Source organism: Montipora capricornis, chromosome 2 (genome assembly GCF_036669925.1).
Source record: "Montipora capricornis isolate CH-2021 chromosome 2, ASM3666992v2, whole genome shotgun sequence".
Classification (NCBI taxonomy): domain Eukaryota; kingdom Metazoa; phylum Cnidaria; class Anthozoa; order Scleractinia; family Acroporidae; genus Montipora; species Montipora capricornis.
In genome coordinates this window covers 43454454-43481953 of record NC_090884.1, presented here as the reverse complement: position 1 = coordinate 43481953, position 27500 = coordinate 43454454, and the positions used below count along the sequence as shown (strand labels likewise).

Genomic DNA, 27500 nt, shown 5'->3' with positions numbered 1-27500 from the left:
TGCTTAACCTTGCTACCTTATGTTCTATCAGGGCCGGGACCTAACCTTGGGCCTTAGCATCTCACCAAGTGATTCTTATGGATAGGACCTTCTTCAAAATACGGGCAGTTCCAAGTGGAACTGTTTTCCGCGTCTTATTGATGTTAATCAATCAGAGCCTCCATTAAGCCTGAGAGTTGCTTGTCATATAATAATGGCTGTTATTATCGAACTGGTGACCACTTTCTATAGATCCTTGAGACACGTCATTTATTTATGTGAACAGCTTGTTTCCTCATGTCATTTACTTTGCAAATTATTTGCCAATAACCTTAAAAAGGAGGGCCGAAGTACTTTGTATAATTAATTACCCTAGGCATGTTTTGAATTATAAATCTCTTAGGTAACGGCATTTTGGCATCACAAAGCTTTGTTTTTAACCGCAAAACGTCAAGGAAATAAGAGGAACATTTTTTCCAGCTTTGGTCTAATATTCCTTGCCGGTGATTTTATTCCGTAAGTAACCCAGTTTTCTGTTTTAGTAATTTACATGTTATGACACCGTTTCATGGACATCGTGTACAAAGTCAATCCTGAACGATTCCCTTGGAAAGTAACTTTTTTTGTTCCTCTTTTTCAAACTGTTGGCCATTGCTTCAACTGGCTTTGCTGGTTCTCCCTTCAAGACCGACTTCAACAAACCGACCAGTGACATATTAGGGCCGTTTATACGAGAGAAAATAAGCCGCGGCTAACTCTGGCCGCGGCTTACGTAAGCCGCGAAAGGAACTATTTATACGAGTATAAACTCCCTGGCCAGGATAAGCCGCGGCTTGACAAAGCCGTGAACGTGGATTTTGTACCATTTATACGGGGTGTTCGCGGCTTACGTAATCCGCGGCCAGAGTTAGCCGCGGCTTATTTTCTCTCGTATAAACGGCCCTAGTCATTGAACTGTAATTTTTCAAATCAATTTTCCATGAAAAAGGCGCACCTGCGTTCAATTATTCACTGAGAGACTTTCACTGTTTTGCAACATATTAAGCCGGCACCTTCTTGACTGATCACAGACAAACAAGAATACTTCAGTTGATCTTTTTTTCCGAGGACGGTAGACCGAACAAAGGTCTCGTGCAGTTCTTCGGTTTGGGTTGTCAGTCTAAATTTCTTTCAACTACAAGGTATCACGATCAAACAAATATTGGTTGAAAAACAAACGGAGAACGCAAGCTGACCCCACGTACTGAGAACAAAGGTCTTTTAAACGAGATGAACAAAACTGAGCAAACAACTTATTTGTCGAACCGAGCGGTTCTAAATCCCATTCCATCGTTTTCAGAACTCGGATGTAAAATGTACTTGGTACCGAAAATTATATTGTTTATTAGGTGAGACCACATCAAAAGTGATAACATTATAGTTCGATAAATGCATAATAACAGCGGGGAAGTGATTTATTATGGTGGCCTATCTTATGATTAATGATCAAAAGCCATCAGGAAAGTTTCTAACTATATTTGGAAAATCATGGAAAAGCCACGACGGTGGGCTCGGAGAAGTCATAATCCGACAATGGGTTAGTCCGAGAAATAAAATAGCCCTCCAAAAAAGATGAAACTATATGCCATTAGCTCCTGATAAAAACTTGAAAGTTGACGTAGGCCGTAAGATGATGGGGCGAAAAGGGAAAGACTGTGACAAGCACTGATTATTTTCAGTAATTTGCATGATCGACAGAAATCATTTGTCATGTATTGAAGAAAGCAAATAACAGAAGCCAAGTTAATGAGAAGAAGAAAAATTCCTTGACGATTAATTAAGAAATATAATTATGATGTTCTGTCTCAAGCAGATGAATATCCGGCGAGTCATTCTGTAGAGGGATACACAAAGCGGTAAGTAGTCATCGAAAACCTCTAAAAGGTTTTGTCGGGGAGTGTTGTTTTTGCGTACTTAGAAATGCGGATAATTAAAACTGTAGTCACTGAACGTCACACGTTTGATCCAGCCAGCCCAGATACGGATGCTTAATACTAGTGGTTATCTGGGAAGATTTAAGTGCGTTCGACAGTCCCTTTGAAAGCAAAGGAGAAGGGTAGTGAAAGAAATAATCTCATGTGACCGAAGTTTGAGAGATACAATGCAGTACTTCTTGAGATGGTCTCAATAAGCGACGATAACTATGACTTATGTGACAGGATGAAGTACTTTGCCCTTGGATAGACTCTGAATCATGTAAAGTAACTGCGAGCTGTTTGATTTAACTACGCATCGTTTCTGAGGAAAGGGTTAAACGTAAACAGCCCCCTGAGAGGACATATAGTTACAAGTAAAATACCAAACCCAGGACGATTGAAGAATATAAAATGAATCCGCTAGCATTGTTATAGGATCGTCACAACTTGAAAACTATAGCTAGCTTTCAAACTCTGAATTTTGTTGAAATTGCCTGAAAGGTTATTACTGAGAAATGTCCCTCACCAAAAATCGGCGTGTTTACTCCATACAAAAAATTTGCGCATCTGATGTATTCATGCACATATGACGTTATTCAAGATGGCGCTGATGGCGCTTAGTCCCCTCTATGCACAGGCTACCCAAGATTAGAATTGCGTACTTTGAAGTTCCTTTCGTCGCTATAATGCAGCGCCTGAGTCAATCGGTTCAATCCGAGCCGAGTTTTGAGGATTTTTTGTCTTTTTGTATTTTAGTATTTTTTTGTCTGCTTTTTATAAAATTACAAACAATACAATACAAGTGTTAGGTTAAAACAGAAAAAGACATTCACTTAACAACAACACCAATAAGTTTAGGTACATTTCATAAATTACGTAGATAAAAACGTCCCGTTTTAAATAATAGAAAGCTGTAACAACGGCGGCGGCAACGAGAAAGTCACAAATTTGCATATTTAGTGAGCAAAAGCAATAGCTTTGCACGCCCTGCTCGTGCATTTTTCATTTTTGTCCATTTCTTTGCCGTTGTCAGCAAAACAATGGAGAGCTTTAGATTCTAGGACGAGAACGACTACGAGTACGAGATTCAAGAAATAGAAAACATGTACACCGAGTTTCTATCGAGTTATAGAAACACGAGTGAAAGTTTGGGAGAACGAGAAATGCTGTGGTAACACGAGCCGGAGGCGAGTGTTTCCACAGCTTTTTCGAGTTCTCCGAAACTTTCACGAGTGTTTCTATAACTCGATAGAAACACGGAGGACATGTTTTCTATTTCATTTAGAAAACAACGCGACGAGAAAAAGGAAAACAACTTGTTAACTTTAATTATCAAAATGTAAATTCTCTTTGCCCGCGCGATCACTACGTCAACAGTTCGTGCTAGTTCTGTGTCTCCATCGAGTTATAGAAACACGATTTTTAACCAATCAACGCGCGTATTTTCTTAGGACTGTTTTCTAATTTCTCATAGAACAACATTGAGCGCGCGCAAACCAGCGTCATTTTGGCGGGAAAAAAACGTGATACCGTCTTCATTTTAGTACGGGGTTTTGCAAAAATGTCGTCGTGTCAAAACAAGTCAACAACACGGAAGCAGTTTTGGCATTTTTCGATCAGCAAAAAGGCTCAGTTACCAGCAATAAGAATAACTGAGCAACCTATACTGCTAACAAAGAGATAATTCAAATTGATTAGACGCCACTAGGTTGTTGTTGTCGAGTGCGTATGTCTGTAGTTAAATGTAGTTTAATGTAGTATAATATAATGTGGTGAATTTCTGTAATGCAGTCCTGTGTTATTGAAATAGAGTGTTTAATAATAATGATGATAATAATAATAATAAGAAGAAGAAGAAGAAGAAGAAGAAGAAGAATGAAACAACAACGATATTCAATGTAAGGAGAAATGTACACTCGGAAAAATATCCGAGTCCCAGATGGGATTTGAACCCACGACCCTCCGTGATCTAGTCGGATGCTCTAACCGCTGAGCTACTGGAGACTCTATGGTGAGCAAGGGTCAATTTGTGGGTCTCGACTGGAACCGCATCGCGCGGCTACACAGCCAAGTTAGTTAGTTAGTTAAGCCCTTGGCTCCAAGTTGGTGCATGGGCCATCAACAAAAAGCCTCCAGAGACGTCTCTTTTCTGCCAACTGTTGCAGCTCCTTCTAGTTCTTCCCGAGGACCTTCATCTCTTTTTCCGTATCCCTTCTCCAGCTATTCTTGGGGCGGCCCCTCTTTCGTTTTCCCCGTTGGTTCCAATGCACTTCTTGCCTCGTAATGCTGTTTGAAGGTCTTCTCAGTGTGTGGCCTACCCACGCCCATTTTCTCTTCCTCACTTGCTTGACCATTGGAATTTGCCCTGTCCGCTCCCATAGCTCTTCGTTTGTGATCTTGTCTGTCCACCGTATCTTCAGGATTCGACGCAAACAATGATTGACATATGATTGTAACTTTCTTATCGTTTTGACTGTCATCCTCCACGTCTCTGCCCCCGTACAACAGCACAGATTTTACATTAGAGTTGAATATTTTCAGCTTAGTTGATGTAGATATGCTGCCAGAGCTCCAGATCTGCTTAAGAGAGTGGAAGGCTCCTCTTGCCTTATTAATCCTATTTGCAACATCCGCGTCAGTTCCTCCACTTGTGTCTACTACGCTCCCAAGGTATGTGAAGGAGTCCACCTCTTCAATATCGGCATCATTCACTCTGATCATCCTGTTTGAGCCTGAATTGATCTTCAAGACTTTGGTCTTTGCGGTGTTGATAACAAGGCCAGCTCTTCTTGACCTTTCTTCCAGAATGGTGGTTTTGTTCTACATTTGGGCCCCTGAGTGAGATAGTAAAGCAATGTCATTCGCATAATCGAGGTCATCAAGCTGCTGGGTGAGAGTCCATTGTATTCCGTTCCTGTGGCCCGTCGTCGACGACTTCATTATCCAATCAATTGCCAGGAGGAATAAGAACGGTGAGAGAAGGCATCCTTGCCTTACTCCAGTTTTAACTTCGAAGCTCTCCGACAACTGTTCTTCATGAATAACTTTACATGTGGTGCCTTCGTAAGAGTTTTTTATGATGTTAATAAACTTCTGCGGAATTCCATAATGAGCTAGTAATTTCCAAAGAAAGGGGCGATCCAGACTATCAAAGACCTTTTGGTAATCCACGAAATTGATGTACAAGGACGAGTTCCATTCAATGGATTGCTCTACGATGATACGTAGTGTAGCAATCTGGTCTGCGCATGATCTAGCTTGCCTGAAACCAGCTTGATGGTCCCTCAAACTTCCATCCACTGCAGATCTTAACCGCTCCAACATAATTCGGTTGAAGACTTTACTTGCTATACATAACAAAGTAATACCTCGATAATTATCACACTCCCTGAGGTTCCCCTTCTTAGGAAGTTTAACTATAAGACCCTCTTTCCACTCTGCAATGCGTTGTAAAACTCCTCCTTGGTTGCTTCTTCGGCTTCATTTGTTGGTGCGTAGCATTGAATAATTCTAACATTAATTTTGCCATGCGATGTCGTGAAAAGGGCAGTAATAAGTCGAGAGTTGATCGGCTCCCAGCTAATAAGCGTCCTGACGGCATGCTTGGAGATCATGAGTGCCACTCCTTCCGTGTGGGGGGCGCTTGGGTCTTCATGGCCTGAGTAGAGCACCGTCTCTCGTGAGCTGAGTTTGCACTTACCAGATTGTATCCAACGGACTTCGCTGAGACCGAGGATCTCCAGGTTGTAATTCCTCATTTCCTCTGCAATGGACGATGCTTTTCCTGCTTGGTACATGGACCTGACATTCCACGTACCGATTCTGATGGTGTGTCTTGTTGAAAGAAGGCTAATCAGCCGCCGAGGGTCCTTCTGGCTTTGCCTCTGCCGCGTCATTCTCCCGGAAGGGCCTTCTCCTACCAAGACGTCAGTAACTGTGCTTCTATCTGTTGATGTTTCAGTAATCATTGTGTATCCACCTGGCAGGTGATTGGCCTACCAAGCTTCACCAGAGCCCTGTTAGCCGGCTTTACCCGTTTCCGCCTCCCACGACGAGGACGTAGGGTTGGACTTATAGGAGGCACACAGCCAAGTATTGACTAGCATATTTGAAACTCACTAATGTGACAGCGCGGTGCTGTTAGTGCGTTTCAAATATGCTAGTCAATACTTGGCTGTGTAGCCGCGCGATGCGGTTCCAGTCGAGACCCACAATTTAACCCTTGCTCACCATAGAGTCTCCAGTAGCTCAGTGGTTAGAGCATCCGACTAGATCACGGAGGGTCGTGTGTTCAAATCCCATATGGGACGCGGATATTTTTCCGAGTGTACATTTTTCCTTACATTGAATATCGTTGTTGTTTCATCTTTAACACACTCACTTTGGAGGTTGGTTGGCTGCATCTTGATATGCATTAATGTGACAGCGCGATGCTGTTAGTGAGTATCAAATGTGCTAGTCAATACTTGGCTGTGTAGCCGCGCGATGCGGTTCCAGTCGAGACCCACAAATTGACCCTTGCTCACCATAGAGTCTCCAGTAGCGCAGTGGTTAGAGCATCCGACTAGATCACGGAGGGTCATGGGTTCAAATCCCATCTGGGACTCGGATATTTTTCCGAGTGTACATTTCTCCTTACATTGAATAATAATAATAATAATAATAATAATAATAATAATAATAATAATAATAATAATGATGATGATGATAATAAAATACTGCTAACAAGGAGCAAGATTAATCGTACGGGTTATAAATTTTAATTAGTTTCGCTAAAAAAGCGAGTCAAAACTCTTACTCGTTCTCGCTCTCGTCCTAGAATCCAAAGGTCTCTAATGACGTAAAATGACCAAATATGAGGTTTTAGAGAGAACCTTAGCGCTGGAGGATAAATTTTCATTTTCTTCCCTAAACTGAGCGCCGTTAATACTAGTTTCGTTCTTGAGGGCTTGTCACACATTTGACACGTTAAAATCCTTGGAATAGTCGCAAAGCGATTAAAGTAACGCGAATTCATATTTAACGACGACGTTCTCGTTGCCGTTGCCGTCGTCGTTTCTAACGCTCCTTGATGTCAGTCCTAGCACCTCTCATACCGTCAGCAATGGCTGCCGATTCTATAGAAAGTGCAGCCCTTTCAGAGGAATGACGGGCCAGAACCAGCCACAATTGCTAGAAACCGTTCTCTACAGACAACAAGGGGAAAGTACAATAAGCACCTGACTCGATAAAAGTTGGAATTCCGTTACATCTCAGCATCTGATTGTCAGAGACACGAACATTTTTTGTGTTGCTTGCAAGGAGATCATTTTATCAAGGAAGAGTATTGTAAAACCCAACTGTGCATCATGTGGTATACATGCTTAACCTAGTAAAAAGAATTTGCGGTGAAACAATATGACTTTACAGGGATGATGGGCTCGTGGTATCCCAGGGGCCCTCACGTACCACCGAACGCATAAAGAAGCAAATATAAAAGCTTTTCGCCGGCAAAGACCTGAAAAAAATCATCGAAACGAACAAGAAGGTGAGAACTTACTTAGACGTGACCCTGGACCTTAACACCGGTAAATTCTACCCCTTTGTGAAGCCTGGTAACGTGCCATGTCATGTACAGGCAAAGAGCAACCATCCACCGAATATTGTAAAAAGAATCCAAGAAAACATAAGCCAAAGGCTGTTGAATATCTCGTCTGACGAAGAAGCATTTAACAAAGCTGCACAAGCGTACCAGGCAGCACTAGACAAGAGCGGATACGCATACAAACTGAAGTTCAACCCAAAAAAACAACAGTTTCCCCAGAGGACACACTCTAAGACCTAAATTCAACCGCAACACCCTTACAGCTGTATGTTCAATGTCAAGAGCACAATCGACGCACACAATAAGCGCCTGCTGAAGAAAACTGACTGCAGTTGCCGCAAGAAAGAGAACTGACCGTTAGAGAACCATTGCCTCACAAGGGGCATCGTATGCCAAGCCACTGTATCAACTGAGCAGGGGAGCAAATACTACGCGGGATTAACCGACACAGATTTCAAGTCTAGATACGCCAACCATAAACAATCGTTTAGTAATGAAGTATACAGCAGCCAACACTGAACTCAGAAAATATGTATGGCAGTTAAAGAAAGCCAAGGTATACTACACGATCAGACTGAAAATCCTGGACAGGGCATAGTCATACTCCAACGCAACTAAAAGATGCAAATTGTGCACTCTGGAAAAGTTCTACATAATATCAAACGATAGTTAGCCACTATTGACAAAAGATCAGAACTTGCGAACACTTGCGGGCATGCAAACAAATTCTCATTGAAAAACACCTAGCGTTGGGAGGGGGACATTAAGATTTTCGGTTTTGCGGTTTTGGCTATTTTTTAGATCGGTTTTTCGGTTTTTGTGCCAAAAGACGTCGGTTTTTCGGTTTTTTGGTGTTCATTGCGGTTTGCGGGTTTTTCGTTTTTTAGCATCTTGTTTTCGGTTTTCGTAGAAAATACGAGCCGTTTTTCGGTTTTGTTATCTGATGTGCTTTTTCGGTTTTCCTATTTTGTCCTATTTGGGTTCCGGTTTCTCTTAGATTTGAGCGGCAATTGATCTCGAATAAAGTGTTATTTATTTATTTAATCTTTATTTAACCACGTTGCAATTCATCAGCAATATAAAAACCATATGTACAATTAATAGATGTAAACTACATCAACTATCTTACTCAATATCATACAATAAAAGCTCCCATATAAAAAGGGGAGGGATGCTCCTCGTCTCGCTTAGGGGTGTCAATTTCGGATTTTGGTCTCATTTAGGGTGTTTTGGGCAAAAAGCAATCATATGAAGCCGTGAAGGTCTCCTTTAGGGTTGCGCGCGAAGAAATAAAAAAATGTATAATTACACTTATATTTCTTCACGCAGGTAAAAGTATTAGATGATAATGTCTTTGCCATCATTAAAAGTCGCTGTATTTTTTATTTTTCTGTGTTATAATATGGTCTCTTCAAGGGGTCAAAAAACGCCTGGGCCACGCCCAGATTGGTCTCCTTTAGGGGTTTAATGTACAATTTCCGACCAGCATCCCTCCCCTTTTTATATGGAAGTCCCCCCCCCTCCCCAGGGGCGGTGAGGCTCAATATTAGACTACTGTTTTAAGTAAGTATCTGTTTATGGCCACACTTAACCTTTGAGCAAGTTCCTACTGCCATGTAAAACAAGGAACAAACAGTACCGGTTAGCTTCCCCAGTGCAATCGCATGTTTTAGACCAAGATTAAACATTCCATTCGAATCTCCAAACTGTCAGGTCTCAGTTATCAAATAGAAATGTTCTATTAGAGAGTTTCGATTGAAGTTTCCAGAGCTATAGCTTTTTGCGATTGCAAAATTATTTTAGAGAGGACTTGTGTGCAAATTCTCCTAAGTTAGCTTGGCTCCACTACCGGCTGCTTTACGAAAATGAGCCCACAAAGTCCGGCCTCGAGAGAGCGGCAGAAATAAAGCCTATGATTTTAGCAGATACTAAAGATATGAAGACATTAGGGACTGTGCAATAATTATCAGGAAGGGGGAAGCTTCACTAAAGGAAAAATTAGATATGTCCCCCCTCCAGCAGCGTCAAGATTAGCTCTGACGTTCCCCCCCCCCCCCCCTCCCTCTCTAACCCGTACCTTTATTCACCGTGCTGCAACGCATTCCACTGCGTCGTCAGGGATGAAGAGCACCTCGAAACTTTGTTCTTCATAATCGTCAATTTCCGAATCGTCTGATTGTTCATTATCTCCTTGGTCTTCGGAACTGCTAGATTGCTGCTCATCCGGGTTTTCTTTACCTTGAGCTTCCCCAGCACCTAGAACACGAACTACGAGTGCTGCTTTCCCTTCGCTGACGGATAATCCGTGTTCCTTTAGGTAGAGTTTCAGTTTACTTGCGAATTGCATTATTCGGTAACAAACTCCTGTCAGATTTTTACGAAAGTTTCAAAACAAGGGCTGAAGCCAATACAGCATTGATGAAGCAGGAGTTTATCGCGGAAAGAGACAGGCAATGTAAAGTTACTTTAGATATTGAAAAACTTGAGAACAGATACCAATATCTTTTATCCAACAACCCTGCTTGTGCAGGAAGGTTTCTCCGAGAGGATTACAAGCCAACTCCCCATGATGACAGCAACATCAGACGTTGCAAAAAAGAGGCAAATGATATCCAGGACAAGCTTAATGCTGTCGTAACCAAGTTAGAAAAACACGACAACAGTCTTTTTACAGACAACGGCAAACTGAAGACTGGCCTCAGCTGTTTACACAATTTTAATGCTGAACAACGTCATTCAATAGAGTCTCAAGTCGGTTTAAACGTTCTGCATCTTGTAGAAGACCTGGATAGGGTGATGGCTAAATATAAAGCGACATTTCCTATTGGTGCCAAATCTAAAGCATGCAAATCAAGAAAAAAGAAGGAACAGAAGGAAAAAAGGGAGAAGAAGAGGATTGCTGCCTCAGAAAGCCGTAGGACCCGAACCTGTATAATTTTTCGGTCTTTGGGAGGTGAACCCATTGATGACAACTATGAAACAGAAGTATGTGGCATTCCTCAACTAGAAACTGTAGACCTAGAAACCCTCTCGCTGTTTAAATCAAGAACAGACCTGGCATGTCTGCGGGACCTCTTAAATGCCAAATGTTTTATTGGCAAAGCTCACAACGTGGTTTGTGACTTCTGTGCATGAGGGATTGTTTCAATCTATCATATGTTGACATTCTAAATAAGTTAAAGCATGTGTTTATGTTGATGCAATATTTAGACATTATGGATAGTCAAAGGCGTGGCATCTGTCTATTTGGAAAATGTTTATTTATTCATTATCGAATTTGTGAAATTTAATTAAGACCCCCCCCCCCCCTCAACTTACTTGAGAAATCTATTGTAGAGCCCCCTCCTTTCCATTATTTTAACTTAAGGCCCCCCCCTCTGGTTTTAGCCCGCCACCCCCTGATAATTATTGCACAGTCCCTTAGACAAGTCCATGACATTCGGAAATACTTTGATGCAATAAAGTGTTAATGTAGTTTGCTCTGTATGCCCGACTTGACACCATTGTATCGGTTTTCTGACGGTTTTGACCGAATTTTTTTGGCGGTTTTGCGGTTTTGGATGAATTTTTCTTCGGTTTTGAGGTTTCTTATACACCCCAATGTCCCCCTCCGTTGGGAAAGCACGCTTGACTCCAAAGGGACTCTATATGAACCGACTAATTAAAGTTGTCATCTAGATTCTGATTATGACAGTGGAAAATACCCCCACGAAACAGTTCTGTCGATGGAATAAAATGAACGTGAACTAGTACAGTCCACTTTCTTTTTGGACGAAGCTTCATTGCTTTTGAGCACTTTCCTGGACAAATCGAAAGGGGGCTTTGTTACTAGTTTCCAAGCCCCTATATTTCGACCGAGCGCCATTTCATCGGAAGCGCCTGTTTGCAGCAGGCTTGCTCACCACAGGAGGAGTGATTTGGGACCCCTCTAAAGCGAGAAAACTTGTTCAATTTTCGTGCATCCGCACAAGTAAAGTAGTTAAGATTGAAATTTAGCCTCTCGTTTACGGCAGACGGCAAACGTGGGCATGAAAGTTTAAAAGCGATAAAAAAAGATATATGATTTTCGCTTAATTTTCTGCCTGCTAGCTACAGATATCGGACAATTCTCAAAAGGGAGACAAAAAGAGGATTTTTGTGAGGATTTTTTGTGCTCGAGTAATGGCGGCATAAAGACGTGCGTTGCTGCCGTCCGCTCATGGCCGTTTATTTTGGTCAATTTTTGAGCAAAAGAAAAACCAGATCTTCAGCCTCTTTCGACGAATCAACTCTTTCGCCGGAAACCAAAAAACCAAGCCACACTCCACGCCAACGCATCACGAAGACGAAATAATGACAGCTCTCAGTATAACACAAGATGTTGGTCCGACTCTGCAAGCAATCCTAGCAAAACTGGAAAAGCTTGACTCAATAGAATCAGCCGTGAAGAAAATTGAAGCCAATCTCGAGAACCTAGAGAAACGAACCCAAAGGCTAGAAGATTTCCAAACAACAGCGAAGAAAGATTTTGACGATCTAAAAGAAGGGGTCAACTTCCCTGGATGACAACTCAAGGATAAGACAGAAGCTGTGGAGAGGGCACATCGACGCTATGAAACTCAATTAGCAGAGCTGACGGCAAAATGGCAGAAAAATCAGGATTTGTTAGATGAGATTGACACTAAAAGTCTTTACTTAGAAGCCTACTCTCACCGGGAGAATATTAAATTCACGAACATAGAAGATTCGACAGAAATAGGCGCCGCTCTAGTGAAGACACCAAAGAAGTTCTTCCAAATTTTTTGGAACGGGATCTCGGTTACAGGGAGGCAAGGAGTGCGTCGTATCGTATCGTCTCTATAGTGTAATTTCAAGATGTAATGGTAATTATCTATTTTCCTTGTTCTTTTTTTTTCTTTGCCCCTTGTCGTCACTGTTTTTCTTAGTAGTGTACTGTAAGTCGTGTTTTTATTGTAATTTAAATAGTGTAAATAAATAAATAAAATTTTAAAAAAAGCTTTCCCTTAGCATTTCCGGCTTATGTTTCAGACAAACGCTACGCTGAATCTCTCTAGTTTTTCCTCATCGCGAGCGGTCGAAATTCCTAAATTCGTGCAATCCGAATGGTTCCTGCCTTGTGTACTTTGCTTGCTGCCTCCTTCAACAGGTAATTGTACGATCACTTCATGCAGAATGCAGCCTCCGCGAAAAAAAAAAAAAAAGTCATCGGCCAAGGTCGGTCAAGACCTCAACTTGATGTATTTGCTTGGTACGTTTATCTGATTGATTTTCGCATTAGCTAATCATCATAGCACCAGCAATATATGAGGGATATGATTAAGCATGATTTGGCTTTTTTGCGATAAAAATTCAACATCCATTTCAGTGACCATGTTCCTCGTAAAGTGTATATCTGGCCATACAGTTAACGACATTTGGAAAGGATATCTTGATAATTTACTTCTGAATTTCCCGTTCAATTCAATCATGATTTCCTGGTAAGCCGTTAAATGAAGTGAGTTCTTTGTCACAGAGGGGCTTGTAGTAAAATTAATTTTTGTTTTACAAATTAAATGGTAATCCTGTGTTGTCGTTTGAAGTCATTTTAAGTCATTTTACGATCGTTTACACAACCACAAGTTTATTACTTAATTACTTTTTCTTTTGCTTGATTTTGAGATTAGAATCTTTAATTAAAGTTCTTGGTATAGCGGTTTTTGTACTGTGTCGTGATGGGGGATCAGAAATTCTGATTCCTTTCACAACCATGGAAAGATAGCCGTTTTTGTCCTGTGTCGTGATGGGGGATCAGAAATTCTGAATCAAGCACGGTAGGTGCACAATCTCTTTTACATGAAATCGTAGAATTTGCGGATTGTTCCTCGTAGCCTCAACGGAACGCTTACTTTTCGCCTTCCAATTAGCCAAAACCCTTCGAAAACACTAACGTTTTCAGCTACAAATACCAATACTGTTCTGAATTTCCCCAAATTGGAATGCCACAAATTAGTTTGGAACGAGTTTTTACAGATTTATCCTGTAAATTCATTAGTACGATTTTACCGAAATTATACGTTTGGGGGTTTGCTTAGTTGAATGGGACTGATTCTTTTCCAAAGAGGGTTAGTCCCTTATTCCCTAGTCATTAGTGACTTTCGTATTTCGCAGATCGTAATTTTTTTTTTCATCTCACTGTCGTGTTGCTGTCGTTCTCTTCCGTTCTTATCACACTGAAGCAAACCTGCAAAAAATTTAGGGCATTTCTTCTTTGATATAAAAGTCATTTCTACAGTGTCAAATAACAGTTTTAATTTTCTCTCTCTTTGGTGGTTGTAACCAATAAACTCTCAAAGATGGTCATGGTTCCATTTAAAATATTGAAGATCAAGAGAACTTACAAAACCAAGTTTACGTATCAAACACAAGCTAAGGACTTAATTCTCCGAGAGATAAGTAAAAGCAAAAGCTAGCTACATCTCATATCCAATTACGCATTTGCTCCGTTGGCTTTGGAAGGGATTCAGTTCGCTGAAATCTAAAAAGATCAATCCTTTGACCGATCACTTTTCTTCTTTCCACTGAAAAACCGTGGCATGAAGCAAGCCCCGGCTGGTGACAGGTCGATCATTTATGACCGTCGTGACGGTCCAAAATGCAAAAATGAAAAATTGACAAGAGAGCTCACGGATTATATCTTGGTCAAGACATGATCAACCTCTTTTCGGAAATGGTCACTGGAGACTGTAATTCAATGTTAATTTTTTCCGGAATCTATACAGAAAAAAAAACGATTGTTCAGATAACCAAATTCAAATTCAGAATGGCGGAGAGTGAGTTACTTCTTGCACCACAACGGTTTCTTTTTAATATTAAAATGGCACACCGAAATAATTTGAATAAATACAACTAATACCGTAAACTAAATATGAAACGTCGTAGAAGGGCGGTTACAAGCTGACTTGAAAGTGTTTATAAGGTTGAGACTACAAAAAAGATATATCAACTTTCCTCTTTCACAAGATTAAAGACAAGTTGTCAACGAAAACAAATTGCTCTTGCTCAACTGGCTTTACAAACATGTTACGTCTCAATATATTGGCAATAACATCAATGTTGTAATAATTACATCTGTTGGGGACTGCCCAGTCGGGAGCAATAAAAATTCAAGACAGCCTCTGACCCCATATTCAGTTCGATTCGTTGAAGTATTTCTTGAAGGAAATTTTTTTGGGTAAGTTAATAGATTTTGCTCTGAGAAAGCGGCGGAACTAGAGGGCTATAGGAAAGCTTGTTGCCTTATTATATAAAGAACAATTGTATTTACGATTGAGCTGCAAGAGCGCGACGTATCCATCTACATTTGGCCATGAAGGCGTAGTGGCTTGATGCGGATCCACACCACACCGAAGATTGCTCTTGATGGTTGGTTTCAGTATATTGCATAAAAGGTTCGTCCATCTATTTAACTGAATGATATGGCGGCAAGAGCGGTAATTCCGTAAAAATGTTCTTTATATTTTTCTCTCGTGTCTTCATAATCTGTTATAGTTATGTGTTAAGACTGAGTAAAGCGGTTATTCAGTATTGCATCCAAGTTGTGTCGTTTCTTCATTGACCAGTTTTGTTCGTTAATTAGTATCACGCTCACTCGAGAAGACCATAAAGTAACTAATTCAATTAGTAGGAAAATTTGACAACTCTTTCGTTCGTCAATCGTAGAGCTTTTGTCACGGAATCAACTGAAACCTGAATATAGTTATTCATCTTTGCAGAAAATCAAACGTGCGGGGTAGTTTACTAAAATGTCGTCGAGAAGGGTATTAACTTACCGTTTCGTAAGCAATCGGTAAATGCTTACAAGTGAGTTGAATGAAATAAATGGCATCAAAATCAGATTGTAGGTGCAATATTCTGAATTAGCACGCGGAAATTGTGACTTATTCTAATGCTGGAAACTTCTCGAGGACTGGTTACCATTAATTTTACAGTAGGCTTTTTTCTGTTTATGGAGCTTGCAGAAGAGAAGATACGTTTAGGCTCAAATCAAACTTTGGACATCATGCAAATGTACAGTCATAGTCAACGATTTAAGTCGAAGATCACCACTTAACAAGTCAAAGTAATTAGTTCTCATGACTTTGATTGTCGGTAAAATTTAAGTGTCAGCGAAAGTAAATACTAGACCGTGCGGTGTTTCACTGGTGTTTCACAATTATTCTATGTCATAGAGTTACCACTCTCTTCCATGGCATTTCATGAACAGAAGATATATCGTTACCCTGAATATTTACTTAAAGGCCATTCCTCGCATTGTTCGTGTTTTGATGAGGTTGAAAACTGAACGCTACTGTGGACGTTGTTCGGTTTTCTTTGGGAATCCCACTTTACGATTATCCAGGAATCGAACAGAAGAGAACGTGACTGAGTCAATGCCAGTGACGTATTTCCTGCTTGCTTTTAAAATCAAAATGCCATACTAATGTTGACCAATACTCATATGATTTCAGACTCTGCACACGAAACTAAAAGACGTATAATTAGCAAGGCGCCAACACTGATCTAGGGGACCAGATGCACAATCGCGGAATCGGTGATAACACAACGTGAGTATCCCCTTTAAATTAGCGCTTAGTTAGTTTAATTATTGTGTATGTCTAATCCAAGTCGCTGTTGTTCGCATATAAGAAAGTTAGGATTTAAGAAACCTTCTTCGAAAATTCGCTCGTAATTGTGGGCTAGTTAGAATGACTAATCCAGTGTTTTGCTGTTTATCAGTCGTGAGTCGAGCCAACGCCACATTTTTAGCATTTCCCGCCGCTGGAAAAAATTAACGTTATTTTTTTCTTCACCTCGGCTGTGACGGGTTTTGCAAATTTTTTAAGTTTCTTTTAAAAAGCCACGAAAAAAAGTACCAGTATCGGGTTCTTTGGCAGTCAAAATATGAACAACAATAAAGTTTTTGAACGGAATACTCATACACTTAACTTACTACGAGCTAAGTTTTCTTTTCAAAAACTCCATCTAGCCATTTTTATGCAAACTAAACGCACTCGTATTTAGACATGGAAAGTAATATAATGTTTCTACAAGACACAACAGTCCATGAAATATTTCGATTCACTCAAAACTAACTTTAGAAAGCCTTCTCTATTTGTTTATACTTCCATCTCTAACCTTTTCTTTGTAGCAAGTTTTCTCGCTCCTCGATCGACGCTATCAATTACCGGCCTGATCGATTTCTAAGTCGAACATGAATATGTTAGTCTGCCAACCGCCAAAAAAATGTATATTAATGGGGGCTTTGTAAAACAACGAAACACGAAATTAATATTGAAGCAATTCTTAAAGGCATTGGAAATGGCCCTTCGCAAGGCGAGGGACCCTAGGGACCCTAACATTGAAAGTGTGGTTGACTATGACCAGCTGGCTCCCCTCTTAAAATAGAAATTTCTTAATGTAGCGCCGATAGTGTTGTGGCATTGGATTCCATTCAATAAACGAAACGTTGTATCTTTTCTGAAAAAATGACGCAGGTGCACTGATAAAAAATGGAGATTTTGGATTGAAACATGGCAACGGCCTTTTTCAAGAAATTTGATGTTTGAGTGGGCCTCCTTTTGGGTCTTGTTTTTTTCCTACCCGAAAAATCGTTGTATTTTGCTACTACAGGTGATCCTTCAACATTTGATTGACATACAGCGGTTTACAGCTGAGCGAACTTGCCAACTTGAAAACTTGTCAGAGACACTAAACCGGGCTGAATAATAGGGAGCATGACGGTTTCAAAACGTCATCTATAAAAAGAACTTCGCTTTATTCTAATCGTTTCGCAATTATTCCAAGGAAAGAGTGCCCCCACTATCGAAGAATGAAAGGAAAATTGAAAATTTATCGTCGGGCTCTCACGTCCCCACAAATTTTGGTCGTTTTTCTTCGGTGTTAGGACAAAGCGTCCATTGTTTTACAGCGCCTTCGTGTGCCTAGCTGCAAAATTGGCATGCATCATTTCCAAAGTGCCTTTCTTCTCTATTTTTTCGGAGCTATTGTTATGATGCCCTCAGTAAACGATAACTAACGCAAATTTCGTTTTTGTTATGATGCCCTCAGTAAACGATAACTAAAGCAAATTTCGTTTCGCTAATTTGATCTTGTTCATGAGTTCAGCTGTTGGTTTATTTGCCGGGCTTGTTCTCAAACTGTTTTCTTCACGTACAGGATCTATGTCTATACTTTGATCCACTGTTATGTTTCTCCTTGTAAACAATAATCTGGGAAGAAAACAAACAAAAACCATAAAATTTACCCCCCTATCGTTAAGCCAGTTAGACCACGTTCATTGCGTTTTTGGTGAAACTCTGATTTCACCGGGTATTAACCTAAGCCGTGGTTTCAAATCTCCGATAACTCCGTGAATATTATCTCACTGTGAAAGGGGCTATGTCACGTTATCTTAGGGTGTATGTCTAAGGGAAATTTTTGGTTAATCGCGAGTTTAAAACTCGATAATGGTATTGTGTGATTAATTTGCTGATATCATTATTTTTACATCACAAACGAATTCATTCTGAGAAAAAAAAGACCTTTATCCAGGCGATTTTCCATAAAGTTGAAAAACGTCGGGCCGCCTTTTTCAAGATTACCCAAATGCAATCCGTTTCAATCTTGTCCATTTATGTCCACCCATGCTTCTCTTTCCTTTTGCTGTGTTTACTTTGTTGTTCATCAGTTCTAGGGGTTGTTGCAATGTTTCATTCTACGTTTTGGGCATTTTGGGTGTCATGAAATTATATCATTTTGCGTTACATAGCCCATTTAAAGTGCCCCTGTGACCAAAAAATCAATTCATATTTTTCTTTGGATTTCAAAAATATGTTGACAAAACACTAAGTGACCCACATTTTAAGCCTTTATTTCAAAAAGACACCTCTTTATTTCAACTGTAATTTTCCTATTTAGTGGTCGGCCATTGCTAACATTATGTTCTTGAGAGAGCTGGATCGAGGAGAAAATGACGTCAAAGGCTCACTAGTTTAAGAATACAATACGTGTGTACGCTGCAAAATTAATATGCAGCACGGGGGTTTTGGGCTTTCAGACTTTTAAACTCACGCTTTGCATATATAATAAGCTGCGTTCACACGCTGAAATTTTAAGCTAGTGAGGCTCTGACGTCACTTTTCCCTGGATCCAACCGTCTGAGGTCCAATCGGTCAGTTTTGAACGTGAGTAATGGCGGACCGTGAAATCCAAAACTTAAACTCAAAGTAAACAGCCTTTGGATAAAAATCAAAGCTCAAAATTTTGCCAGTCAGGCGTTAAGCAAACACACTTTCAAAATCTGAAGGAAAAAAGGAAGTGGTTTTTTTTATCACAGGGGCACTTTAAAGATGACAGAGATCACCTGCGCACATCGCAAATCTCGTTCCTAATCCCAGTTTCCGTCCGAACTTAATCAAATTACTCTGTGGGAGTACAAGGAAACAACAGAAATAACGAAGTTCTGCTTTATATGGCCTTGTTTCCATGAATCTTGCATGTAAAGTCACGTGCTACAGCATGCGCACTAGAAATCAAAGGGTCAGGTATTTTGGGGTGCTGTAAAGTCGATGTAAGGAGCATTTTTTTCATTATCTCTGAGTAACCATTAAAAGAAATAGTCAAGATCTTTTTAAATATGTTTCATTGTTTTCAATCTTACGTGTTATCTCCCATGTTCATTAGGATTAGTAACAAATGATAAGGAGTTTGAGTTAAGACTGATTTGGTTACGAAGGGATTACCAAATAAAAGGGAAGTATCCACTCATTGATCGGTAATTGCATCAACCAATCAGTGATTACTAGGCTTAATATTCAGAGCACCATCTCGGAATATAAACCTGACATGTACAAAGAACCATACCTCGCATAACTTGTTAAGTGCGTGAAGACATAATTTCATTCCTTCTGACTCCGTATTTAGCCTTTGTTTTATCTTTTCAGTTGCATTACAAAATCTAACAATTAGCCGCCTCGATATCTGTGATTAATATTTAACAATTATTCGCCGAAGGCGAAGTGATTATCGGTGAATATTCACCGAGACGAAGTCGAGGTGAATATTCACCGATAATCACTGAGCCTGAGGCGAATAATTGTTTTAGCATAAATACACAGGTGATTATTTCAAAAAAGAGAAAAAAAAAATTTCAGCGCGAAATCATCTTCACTTACAGTGGCAAAACGACTACTGGCAGCCATTTTGTCCGTCGAGGTGATGATTATCGGCTGATAATCCGAGATAGCGAGCCAATGAGAGCGCGCGATTTTGTATAATCACCTATGTGTTTATACTAAAATTAATTAGTATATACTCACCTTATGATCTTGGTGTTTCAAGCAGTCTGATTGGTTCGCCGCTATTTCGGAGAAATTGAGCATAATTCACTCCCTAAGGAATCAGTAATGCGTAATCCAAACGAAAGAAAATGACCGGCGTAAACTCTCGTTTCGCTGGCATTTCTGCATTGGAATACTGAGAATACAAAATGATGCTACACCAGAGAATACAAAGAGGGCTACAAATTTGCCCTGAAAGTTTTCAAAGGTAAAAGAAGACTTCATATTTTCGCCAACCAGTATTTGACTTCGTTTTTTCTAGATAATTATTGTTAAAAATTAGACAATCTTCACGCCAACAATTTCTTTTATTAGGAATAATTCTATTTTGTACACTGATTTTCCCAGCAAACGAATTTGTTACTGAAATCGAGGAAATGGAAAAAAGAGGAGTTTAAAAAAGCTTTAAGATATTATATATGGCTGCAAGAAAACAAGACGGGCCATATTACAACAAAAGACTAACAAAGCAACGCCCACCTAAGTTAGAGCCGCCATTGAGAGTGAAAATGTTTTAACAAGCTTATTTTCGATATAGATCGCTGATTTAAACGGTGTTGATCATTTTGCTAGTTTATGACCAGGATTTTTACGAAGGCTATTTAGATTTGCCATGTTTGAAGCTTCTGTAAACACTTTCGCGCATGCACTGTACCTCTTGCACGTTTTCCATGCACGAATAATTGAGATGTCAACGAAATCGACATTTTGAAGGTTTTCTTCTGCAAATGTTGAGATCGAGTGTTGTTGAGATCACTTCGTATGTTTCAATCTCGCAGGTGAATAGCGGCAGAATATTTAATAAATTGTTAATTATTCACGACTCTCACCAACACTCAGGTGAATAATTGTTTTACTAGAGCTTGTCACACGAGTCGAATATTCGAGTGACATATATAACCAAAAAATATATTTTTTGTCGAAACGATAAGGAATGCCTTGTCTTGTTTATGCTCGAAGTTATGCTCGTGCCCTAGCTTTGCTCAAAGATGCTTGATGAATTTTGCGCAGAAAACAAAATTGTGTTTTATCCCATAGAATAAATCCTATATTGACCAAGCTTGTTCGGTCAAGATGGATGAATGGATGAATATAGGCCTCGTTCTTTATTTGTGTGTTTATGGACTTCGACTTCGTCTTGGCCTCTCGGCCATCTCTTGGCCATCTTGACCTCACGCCTGGTCAATAACCCATAGTGTAAAATAATACTCCCATAAAAACCTTGGGCCGAGATATCATGTATTTAAAAATGACCGTTTATCTTTTCCTTCACGTTAGAACTTCTTTAATTTTTAGCTTTCAACGATTTAATATACAGCAAAAACAGTAAATACAGCCGCTCGAAATTGTCACTTTAAATTAGCCAAGAACTATTCTCACCTGCCTGTTTCCTAAAGCTTCAAACGAGGCCGTTGTTTATGCGATTTCGTGTGTTAGGTTCAAATGAAAAAAAGCCTGACAAATCTGACAAGACAAAAGGCAACCTTAATCCTCTCGTTCAGTACTAAAACGAAGCATTCAAAACACTTTACGATGAATAAAAAGCTATAAGCCAAAATGTTTATGATCATGTTCTCCAAGGCTACAAAGGATTGGGCAAAGCCTTCTCACTTTCGTCCAAGGCCGGAAGAAAGGTACCATGCTTCTTTAATCATGCACTTAATACTCTGAACATAACCTCCGCTCTAATTTAAATCCCAGTTAACATTGTTTGCGTTTCCCGCAAATTTGCTAGATTTTCGGCAAGTCATTTAAACGGGTTCCTCTACTTTAAACTGCAGAAATTCGTTTTGTCCCACTAAATGAAACAACAGTCTGATTTGCCAGCCTTCCATGTATTCACCGAGCTACTTTAAGTTCTTTCCACAACGTAGATTTAACAGTAGGTCAATTTCTCTTAATCGATGAATACATTTCAATTTTAAACCATAATCAAGCACAAAATTTATAAATTTGTAATTCGATGGTCAATTCTTGTAAGTTACCTCCACGCTAGCTGGATCTCGTGTTCCATAGCAATCCTCGCTCTATCGTCCTAAGGAAACTTAAACAACCTTTGAGGTATAGAGGTATTGAAACTTCGCCCTTTCTTCCACCTTTACTTCCCTTTTGCTCATAGATTAATTCGTGTTGTAAACAAATGTTCCTACTGAGGAGGAAAGAATATCTATAGTTAGTATTCGAGCTCGTACAGTTTTGTTTGACGCTGAAGAATTTTCCTTGTGTATTTACTCCAAACCTGCACTAGAAAATATTATAGTTATAAATTTGGAAGGAGTATGGCAAAATTGATCCAATGAAGCAGAGATTTGTTAGTTGATAACGGTTGAATTAGCGAGTAGGAAAATAACTGTACACCTAAAACGAGGTTTGTCTTAAATAATGTTATGATTTTTTTGCCTCCGTTTTCTTATAATTAGGCGTTCTTACGTCTGCACAAGTTGCTTATCGCACTTAATATGATTCTAACATTCATTTCTTTTCTGTTTTCCAGCACTGATTTAGCCTCCAGGAAATCTTCACTTGACACCTGGAAAGTAGACGCCCAAATCAGATCCCACAATACAAGTCCTGAACCGTCTACAATGGCAAAGAACAAGCGATCCTTTCGAGTTCTACTTCACGAGTTCGCAAAGGAAACCACGGCTCACGGTATTGGCAAAATAGAGTCAGCGGAGTCCGTCCTTTGGCGCATTCTCTGGGCGCTCGGAGTCATGGCAGGTACAGCTATGGTTCTATATCAGGGAATAGTGCTGTTAGAGACGTATTTGAATAAGCCAGTGAAGTCGGATATCGATGTCACATACTCAAGGGTGAGTCATGCACAAGTTATGATCTCAGTGTAACGTAGCTGGTAATTAAAATGCGGTAAGTTGAGTAAAGCAAATTGGTCGATCGGGGTTTGAGTTACGCTGAGCTCTTACCAATGATCTGGAACTGTTCCATCAGCCAACGGTGTAACCTGCGATGAAGCCCATTTTTTAGCAGGGCTCATATGTTCTCTTTAATCGTGGTTTTCACTAACGACGCAAGCACAAGCGAGAGCATAAGACCGCTTATTTCACCGTGAAAACGGGGTCGACGCAAGCACGAGCGGAAGGATCAATTTTCTTTTCCTTTTCCCTGTGCTTATGCTTGCGTTCGCTCGCGCCGTGTGAATAAGAAACCCAGCATAAAACAAGGAAATTTGCTACGTCGGGCCAATTAAAGTACTCGTCCCAGATTCCCCGCGTCTGAGGATTTGAACAAAATGGCGGATGCCGTGGTTGATTTTGATGGTTATGTCGACTTTCGGTTTAACTAGCATAGGCTACTTATGCTTGCGCTCGAGCTTGCTTCACTAGTGAATACCAGGCTTTATGTCTCGCTCGCCAGCCACACAATATGTACCGAGCGAGAGTAAAATAGAGCCTGATCGCACGCAGGTTACCGGCGGTGTGGATTCTTACGTTCCGTTCTGACGAGTTTCACGAAGCTCCAAAAGACCCTTGAAGGGACAAAGGGAAATGATCAATTTACGAGATTTGGTTTGTATGTTGGTCTATTTATAGAGCGTTTCACTCACGTGACCAGTAGCCATATTGGATTACTGAAACAAAAGAAAGTATTTGCATAAAAATAGAGATCAATTCCCGGAGGGTTAGTTTGGTACACCATCATGGCCGACATTCCTTTGTTTTGCAACACCAACACCATAACGTCAGGTGAAACGCTCTATTCACAGAACTCCCCTCTATAGCCAAATAGCAGATTTGGGAGCGTAACGCGTTATCTTTTTTTCCCTCTGTCAATCAGTCAGACCCAAGAGCTATAAGTATCTTAAGCCCTAGGCAAAAGTCTTCAAAATTTGCTTCAACATTTGTTCGATTTTAATTTGGTGAAAGATGTTGACTGCTTGGGTGGGCAAAAGGTTTCAACGCATTGACAACATTTGACTCAAAAAAGCTTTACGAGAGGTGTGGTATTCAATTCCAGGCTGTAGCCGCGGTTTTTATTATGGATATGGACGTGTTAGTTTGGATACGGACATGGACTCGGCATTGAGAGACTGATTAGTGCAGATGCGCATCCTCAACAATGTTGAAAGAGGGGAGCAAACAGCTTCCATTTAATTCAACATTCGCGAAAACAAAAATATGTTGAATGGTTGTTGAAGCAAAGTTTAAACGTTTAAAACGTTAAACTCATTCAACTTTGATTCGACATGTTTCAACAAGGTTGAAAGGGGTGGGGAGCAAACGGTGTCAAAATCGCTGTTCAACAAAATCGAACGAATGTGTTGAAACAAATGTCGGAGCCGTCTGCCCGGGACTTAAGAACACAATGGCAACACTACAAAACTAATCATTAAATTAGCAACACGCAGGTTATAGATTTCTGTTCATTTCTTTGTAGGTCCTGTTGAAAAAACCTTAAATAACCAAATTAAAGGTAGTCTCCTTCGCAGTCGTTATTAGGGTCGTCACTCAGCGCTCCTCCCCTCTAACGGCTGCTCCCACGAGCTAATAATAATAATAATAATAATAATAATAATAATAATAACAATAATAGCTCTGCATTCCTTTCCCTTTGTTACTACGTAATTGTTAGCAGCTGCGGCAATCATATTCAGTTCTCTTTATATTTGACGCCAAAAACACAATAAAACCGCAATGAGAGATACACATGACTTGAAACAACAATCACAATGATGTGGCCGGACTCGTCGGTGTAGGAATCAAAGACCAGAGGGAGAGCTTGAAAAATAACTGAGATTTACCAAAGCCAGTAGGCAAACTAACAAATATCTGTTTTTTTCTTACTGTGAAAATCCGAAAATTAAAAGGGGATATGTTTTGCCTTTTCACGAGAGAGGATGTACCATCATAGTCTTTTTAAAATCTTATTTTAGTTTCAAGGCCGCGCATATTGAAAATTTCATTACGTCATTAGAACTGACCAATCAGGTGCCTCTCTAAAAATAGCTGCTTAGCTGAACAATGCTATCATTGGAAGAGGCCATCTATGGGGTGATCCGTTCTGTAAACTTATCCTCTCTTGCTTTTCAGTATCCTCCGAATTAACTCGTCTTTTCTCTGATCATACACACAGACAGTCACGTTCCCGACAGTAACGATATGCAACCTAAACATCGTAAAACGATCCTTCATTGGTCGTTTTCCTGAAGCTAAGACAATCATGACCTCGTTTGATGACTTTATGGAGGGCAAAAAACCGCAAGGAGGATGGGGTGGCGGCGGGGAAACCCCTGGAGGTAGACCTCGACCACCAGGTCGCAATTCTTCAGATTCTGGAGGCGCTGCCGACTCGTTTGCTCCGCCTGATAAACGAAAGGAAGCCATGAAGAATGCCTTGAAAATGGACTCTTCGGGCGCTGAAGAAAACTTGTCCTTGAATAACGTTTCGGTCGACTCTCAAGCTTATGCAGAGGATCTGATCTTAGGACTGCTGGCTGGACATAATGACGAAGACTTGATGAAAGGGGGGCATAATTTCAAAGAGTTCGTGTATCGCTGCAACTGGAGAGACTTCAACTGCAAAGAAGGGTCAGTAAGATGAATATTGCCTGTAGATTCGAGTCTTGGTTAGACGGCAAGGCTAGCAAATTGACGTATGCCGCGGCAAGGTCGGCTCAGCGATTACTGTAATCTACGGATAACTTCTTATTCTCTTTAGCACAAGAACATTCGCCACTTTGAGGTTGCGTGGGAGACAGGGTCGAGAGTGTTATTGAATTGCAATGTGGGACTGTTTCGGGGACGAGGTACTGTTTCTGCAGCTGTTTACTCTGCAGAGCAAAAAAACTTTCGTATATTCTTGTACGATAACAATTAAATTCGGGTTAAATCTTTATAACGTACGTTGTTAGTAAGTAAACGTCGTATGTACAACGATCTCACTGACCTTTTGATCAAATGCATTCGTTTTCAGGACAATTTTGCACCAGGGCAAGCGAGCCATAGTTTTAAATTGCCATTGTACACAATATTCTGATGGTTTGGGAAGCTCACCTCCTGGTTTATCACTTTCTTGCAACTTGAGTTCTTGCACCGCACACGCAATGATGAAAACCCGTCCCCCAAAACAGTCCCACAATGCAATTTAGCAAGTTTCTCGACCCTGTCTCCCGCGCGACCTCAAAGTGGCCAATGGACCAATTAAACAGTTGCGTACCGAGTGATGAAATCGTTTATTTACAAGCTGAGCAACGAAAGCTAGCGAGTTTGGTATCGATAAATAAATTGGTGCATTTCGTGTGACTCTCGCCCAGTTGCGCATGCGCCGTAACAAGGATCGAGCTAATTGGGCGCATATATAGTGCCGTCGATGCATATTGTTAATAACTTGGATACGTTTGTGTACTTCACAGTGATTTCCTCAAATATTGGAAACGTACGTGGAACTGGAGGTACGGGAACTGCTTTTCGTTTAATTCTGGGTTCACAAATGACGGGAAGAAGGCACCTGCTCTGACAAGCACAAAACCAGGCCCCAAATACGGTAAGGAAAACACAATGTATCACCTTGGAAAAAATTCATAAGCTTCCTAGCTCCCAAGATAAATATTGTGGTACCAATGTATATTGCTGTTGTTGTTTTACTATTGTTATTATTATTATTATTATTATTATTATTATTATTATTATTTTGATGATGATGATGATTATTATTATTCTGTTTATCTAAATTTCATTGACTTGTATTACAAGTGTGCTACGTAGCAAAATTGCAGATACGTTTATCTGGGCAATTTCCTGGATAGATGCCAAACTTTCACAATTTCGCAATTTTGAGGGTTTATCCACTTTTGGTTATTTCGTCGAATCCTACGATATTCAATTTATCAATGAGTTCTTTAGGAAACCGCAACAGGAAATAAAAAACCTGCATTAACCTGGTTAACACTGTAACCGGGATACAGTCTCTTTACACTTGCTCTCACATCAGCATATTTCTCTGTTTTCAGTTTGTCTCTCTCTTGAATCTGTCCGATGTTACATATAGTCCCTTCCGTTAGCATCCATTGGCGTACCTTGTTGATACAGACTGTAATATCAGGTTTATAGCAGCGTTCCTAGGAGGGACATCTTGATATATGGGGATGTCCCATATAGTACTTTAACATGCTGGTTTTCGACACAGCCTTTAGGTTGTTGTTCTTTGTACGTACCATGGTGTTGTTTGGTCTCCCTGACTGCAAAGTCCAACTGTTTTAAGGATCGCATGGTAAACTGCACGGAGTATGCGATCATGAAGTGCCTTGAACATTGACTGAGCAATGGCAGAACAGCTGCGCATTATTTGTAAAACGGTTTCCTCCTTGGCACGGTAGAAACTGCACATCAGATATTCTCCTCCCTTTTGGAGTTTCTTCACGTTGTATATCTTTGTCGTGACTAGTTGTTGAACGATGCTTGTTTGTATACTATAGACTACTCTAGGAAAATTCATCCAGACTTTATTGATATTATGGCATTCATGATGCAGATCTTCATCTTGCCATTGCTGTACTGTGTATTTGCCTAACCATGGTTGTTTTTTCACTTCTTCTTCTAATTTTTTTTCAATTTCCTTTCTGAGTATTGACGTACGATGTTTTGGTTGACACTTGTACACTTCGATGGT

The 27500-nt window shown here is 40.2% G+C and overlaps 1 protein-coding gene across 7 annotated transcripts in view; it reads left to right on the top strand.

The window, feature by feature from the left end:
* The window catches only part of LOC138022886 (amiloride-sensitive sodium channel subunit alpha-like), a 47590-nt gene that overhangs the window by 1903 nt on the left and 18187 nt on the right, over positions 1-27500 (top strand). Inside the window, exons 3-8 of one of the 7 annotated variants that reach the window (XM_068869911.1) lie at positions 383-495; positions 1832-1874; positions 16005-16100; positions 22369-22687; positions 24966-25420; positions 26245-26375. In XM_068869911.1, the coding sequence (XP_068726012.1) occupies positions 16069-16100; positions 22369-22687; positions 24966-25420; positions 26245-26375 (937 nt within the window). In that variant the 5' untranslated portion in view covers positions 383-495; positions 1832-1874; positions 16005-16068. Of the gene's footprint in view, positions 1-382; positions 496-1321; positions 1875-12703; positions 13329-13358; positions 14946-16004; positions 16101-19855; positions 20083-21215; positions 21509-22368; positions 22688-24965; positions 25421-26244; positions 26376-27500 lie in introns of those variants that run through there. The other 6 variants (XM_068869916.1, XM_068869938.1, XM_068869930.1 and 3 more) reach the window with 6 other exon arrangements.